Source organism: Oncorhynchus masou, unplaced genomic scaffold (genome assembly GCF_036934945.1).
Source record: "Oncorhynchus masou masou isolate Uvic2021 unplaced genomic scaffold, UVic_Omas_1.1 unplaced_scaffold_13792, whole genome shotgun sequence".
In the NCBI taxonomy this organism is placed as follows: Eukaryota; Metazoa; Chordata; class Actinopteri; order Salmoniformes; family Salmonidae; genus Oncorhynchus; species Oncorhynchus masou.
In genome coordinates, this window is record NW_027003705.1 from 1 (window position 1) to 5,229 (window position 5,229).

General features: G+C 43.4%; 1 protein-coding gene across 1 annotated transcript; it reads left to right on the plus strand.

The window, feature by feature from the left end:
• Nucleotides 1-1,991: 1,991 nt before the first annotated feature.
• On the plus strand, nt 1,992-3,679 carry LOC135530558 (uncharacterized). Its single transcript, XM_064958857.1, has 3 exons — nt 1,992-2,603; nt 3,216-3,274; nt 3,509-3,679. Exons 1-3 carry the CDS (start codon nt 2,185-2,187, stop codon nt 3,634-3,636), a joined length of 606 nt encoding a protein of 201 aa, XP_064814929.1. The 5' UTR covers nt 1,992-2,184; the 3' UTR covers nt 3,637-3,679.
• Nucleotides 3,680-5,229: the final 1,550 nt, after the last annotated feature.

The window sequence follows — 5,229 nt, forward strand, 5'->3', positions numbered from 1 at the left end:
TGTTCTTTATGGATCCCATTAGAATGACATCACAGAGAAAGAGACAGGGTTGTGTTCTTTCATGGAAATCCCTTTAGAATGACATCACAGAGAAAGAGACAGGGTTGTGTTCTTTATGAGATCCCATTAGAATGACATCACAGAGAAAGAGACAGGATTGTGTTCTTTATGGATCCCATTAGAATGACATCACAGAGAAAGAGACAGGGTTGTGTTCTTTCATGAGATCCCATTAGAATGACATCACAGAGAAAGAGACAGGGTTGTGTTCTTTATGGATCCCATTAGAATGTGCCATCACAGAGAAAGAGGTCTGAGGTGTGTTCTTTATGGATCCCATTAGAATGACATCACAGAGAAAGAGACAGGGTTGTGTTCTTTATGATCCCATTAGAACATATCAGAGAAAGAGACAGGATTGTGTGCTATGGCTGAAAATCCTTTAGACTGACTATCGCAAGAGAAAGAGACAGGGTTTTGTTCTTTCTGAGGATCCCATTAGAATGACATCACAGAGAAAGAGAGACAGGGTTGTGTTCTTTCTGAGAGTCCATTAGAATGACATCACAGAGAAAGAGACAGGGTGTGTTCTTCGGAAAATCCTTTAGAATGACATCACAGAGAAAGAGACAGGGTTGTGTTCTTTATGGATCCCATTAGAATGACATCACAGAGAAAGAGACAGGGTTGTGTTCTTTATGGATCCCATTAGAATGACATCACAGAGAAAGAGACAGGGTTGTGTTCTTTCTGAAAATCCTTTAGAATGACATCACAGAGAAAGAGACAGGGTTGTGTTCTTTATGGATCCCATTAGAATGACATCACAGAGAAAGAGACAGGATTGTGTTCTTTATGGATCCCATTAGAATGACATCACAGAGAAAGACACAGGGTTGTGTTCTTTATGGATCCCATTAGAATGACATCACAGAGAAAGAGACAGGGTTGTGTTCTTTATGGATCCCATTAGAATGACATCACAGAGAAAGAGACAGGGTTGTGTTCTTTATGGATCCCATTAGAATGACATCACAGAGAAAGAGACAGGATTGTGTTCTTTCTGAAAATCCTATTAGAATGACATCACAGAGAAAGAGACAGGGTTGTGTTCTTTCTGGATCCCATTAGAATGACATCACAGAGAAAGAGACAGGGTTGTGTTCTTTATGGATCCCATTAGAATGACATCACAGAGAAAGAGACAGGATTGTGTTCTTTCTGAAAATCCTTTAGAATGACATCACAGAGAAAGAGACAGGGTTGTGTTCTTTCTGAAAATCCTTTAGAATGACATCACAGAGAAAGAGACAGGGTTGTGTTCTTTCTGAAAATCCTTTAGAATGACATCACAGAGAAAGAGACAGGGTTGTGTTCTTTCTGAAAATCCTTTAGAATGACATCACAGAGAAAGAGACAGGGTTGTGTTCTTTCTGATAATCCTTTAGAATGACATCACAGAGAAAGAGACAGGGTTGTGTTCTTTCTGAAAATCCTTTAGCATGACATCACAGAGAAAGAGACAGGGTTGTGTTCTTTATGGATCCCATTAGAATGACATCACAGAGAAAAGGACAGGACAACAACACTTACAATTTATGACTATTGAATCCTGCAAGACACTGTTCTTAAATGAACTACCTTTTTTGCAGAGATGCTGAAAAACATATTTTACCCTAACTTCAGATGTCTACTGTATATCTAATACTAGTGTGAAATTATTTTTTCGTCAAAAAGATTCGTTTTTTTGTTGTTGAAAAAAAGGGATTTTTTTTCCAAGAAGGATATAGATTCTGTTGAAAAAAGTATTATCTGTTTTTTATTATGATTTTTCAGGGGGTGCCCTCCGCAACCCCACTTCCTGCTGCTATGCTCATTACAAGGTCAAGCATCCTTTGGGGATTCTGTCCAGTCAGTAATCGGATTACAGTTAAAACCTTTTGAATTTAATTTGCCCCGGCAGCCTGCGCGTGGCACGGGATTCCACTGTCAACAAGCGGTTGCCAGGTGAAGGCAGACAAGCCAGACAGTTCCACAGCATCCAGCACCTCACAGGCTAATAGCCTACTAATTCAGAGATTTGATAAAACCATTGTAGAACCGATTCAACTATTATTGACAAGGTGAGATGATAAGGAATTTATTTGGAGCCTTGACCTAGCCTATATATTTGTTATTGATAAAATGCCGACCACAAGGGTCATCAAGCAAAAGCCTGTTATTGAAACGAAAACAAGAGTCGTCGAAGTGAAAACGAAACCGGTTGAAACGAAACCAGGTTCGACAACTCAACACAAAGTCGCAGCTCCTCGCAAACCGCGGGCGTCGAGCTGTCCCAGATGTATCCATAGCGACCGATGCGAGACCATGAAGACCCAGCAGCAGGTCAAGCTGTGCGCTCCCAGGTGCGATAGGAGAGCGAGATCAACCTCCACCGCTCCCAAATCAACACTCTCCTCTTCGAAATCAGCTGTGCTCTGTCAAAAACCAACAGCCACGTCTCCAAAATCAACTGTAACTTCTTCAAAGTCTAAAGAAGCATCTCAGGCGAGGCAAGAAGAGGAACGGACTTCGAGACCCAGGGCGCACTATGCAATTCAGAGGTGAGAGGGACAGCTGAAGTACCTTTCCTCTTCAAGAAGGCCCTATGGGTAGTCAACCCTGGTCCTGGAGAGTTGCTGGGTTTGAATACTTATAGGCTACTCCAGGCTCCAGCCCTGGTTCGACACACTGGATTCTCAGCTGGGACCTTTGATTAGCTGAAACAGTTGTGTTACTCTATAGCAAGGTTGGAATGAAAGCCTGCACATCCAGTCGCTCTCCAGAAGGCTTGGTCACTAGTGCCCTATTAGAGGACTCCTATAACCTACCTCAGTATACTCTAGCCCTATCTGTATAGTTAATTGCAGGTGTGTGGTGTGTTGTATACAGCTAGCTGGTAGCTGGAAATAGCTCAGTCTTCAGCACCAAGCCATCTGCTGCTGGTTGTATAATCCTACCTACCACCAGCTGGCACGCAGGTGTTGTCAAGCTCTGTTCCCTCACCAGATCCTGTTGGCCTTTTATTACATGTTACAAACTGTCACTTAGACGTTTGGCATTTGAATTTCAGAGTAGCTTAGCTGAAAGCCTGTCCAATTTGATGTGAACTGCCAGACTGGCTTGTCACATTGGCATGACATTTTATTGAATGAATTTCTGTTTCTCGGTTTCAGTCACAAAGCTTTCACGGTCATCCCTCCTAACCCCAAGAAAAGAATAGAGATCCAGCAAAGTGAGTCCTTTGTCTTTGACTGTGTTTTGTGACACTGGGAGGAATGTGCTTGTCATCATCATTATCATCCTCTTCCTCCTGTTCCTCCATACCATCATCATCCTCATCTCGGATCAGCCTAGAGGGGAAGCCCTAAAATTAATTTCCGTGTTAATTTGTTGATTGGGGGGAGGGAGGGGTGTGTGTGTTTTAATTGGTTGATTAAGGGAGTGTGTGTCTCTGATTGGTGTGCAGAGGCGGAGGCAGAGCTGGCAGCTTTGGAAGATCTGAGGCTGAGCAGAGCCACACCCTATGTCTCCATTGACCCCAGCAGTGTTGGTGAGACATGGCTACAGATTGTAACACCAGATAATGTGATTTAACCCCACAATTTCATATTTATACTGGTAGTTACAGTTGTGGCTATACAAAACGTTGCCAGATATTTTTAAACTAATCTGGTAGTGGCGATACTATCTTCGTCCTCGATTTGTGGAAACAGGAGTTTCGTAAAATATCTGTGTCTAGTTGCAGGGGGTTTGTTTGAATTTAGAAAATGCTCTGTTATAAAAAATAAATCTAAATGTTTTGCACCTTGAAGTAATTGAACAATGTGTGGCACCACTGGGGCAGCAGGAAGCCTAGCGGTAAAGCGTGTTGAGACAGTAACACAAAGGTTGCTGTTTTGAAAATCTGTCCACGTGCCCTCGAGCAAGACGCTTAACCCTAATTGCTCCTGTAAATCAATCTGGACAACAGCATCTGCTAAATGACTGACATGTAAATATATTTTTCAAATCTTTGATTGAGACGGGTGGGTCCACGATGACAGACACCTGTCTCCATCAATGAGAGAAAACTTGAAATAGACAAGATGGCGGGGTACACATTGTTAAATTGCTTCATGGAGCAAAACTTTTATTTATTTTAATAACTGAGCATTTTCTAAATTCAAACGGAATTTACACTGACATTTTATGAGACTCCTGTTTCCACAACTTGAGGTTGAAGATATTATTGCCAAAACCAGGTTAGTTGAAAAATCTCTGCATACGTTTTGTATAGCCACACCTGTAACTACTAATATAATGGTTCAGTTCTGGGGAGTTACAATCTGTAGCTAGGTGACACACACACACACACACACACACACACACACACACACACACACACACACACACACACACACACACACACACAACATCTCCAAGCACACACACACACACACAACATCTCCAAGCACATAGATGCAGTGATAAACAAGGTGAGTCCTTGAAGAGTTAAATGTCTGGTTAATAAGGAGTCTAATGGGATTAGAATGACATGCTCTAACATGTTTCACAGCAACCAGCATACTCTCCCTTGTGGAGCACTGTCTGGAGAACACCAGCATACTCTCCCTTGTGGAGCACTGTCTGGAGAACACCAGCATACTCTCCCTTGTGGAGCACTGTCTGGAGAACACCAGCATACTCTCCCTTGTGGAGCACTGTCTGGAGAACACCAGCATACTCTCCCTTGTGGAGCACTGTCTGGAGAACACCAGCATACTCTCCCTTGTGGAGCACTGTCTGGAGAACACCAGCATACTCTCCCTTGTGGAGCACTGTCTGGAGAACACCAGCACTCTCCCTTGTGGGACTGTCTGGAGAACGCATACTCTCCCTTGTGGAGCACTGTCTGGAGAACACCAGCATACTCTCCTTGTGGAGTACTGTCTGGAGAACACCAGCATACTCTCCCTTGTGGAGTACTGTCTGGAGAACACCAGCATACTCTCCCTTGTGGAGCACTGTCTGGAGAACACCAGCATACTCTCCCTTGTGGAGCACTGTCTGGAGAACACCAGCATACTCTCCCTTGTGGAGCACTGTCTGGAGAACACCAGCATACTCTCCCTTGTGGAGCACTGTCTGGAGAACACCAGCATACTCTCCCTTGTGGAGCACTGTCTGGAGAACACCAGCATACTCTCC

Coding starts and splice junctions, on each gene's coding strand:
- LOC135530558 (XM_064958857.1), top strand. CDS start 2,185: ATGCCGACCACAAGGGTCATCAAGCAAAAGCCTGTTATTGAAACGAAA. Junction 2,604..3,215: donor GCGCACTATGCAATTCAGAG/GTGAGAGGGACA, acceptor TCTCGGTTTCAG/TCACAAAGCTTTCACGGTCA. Junction 3,275..3,508: donor AAGAATAGAGATCCAGCAAA/GTGAGTCCTTTG, acceptor ATTGGTGTGCAG/AGGCGGAGGCAGAGCTGGCA.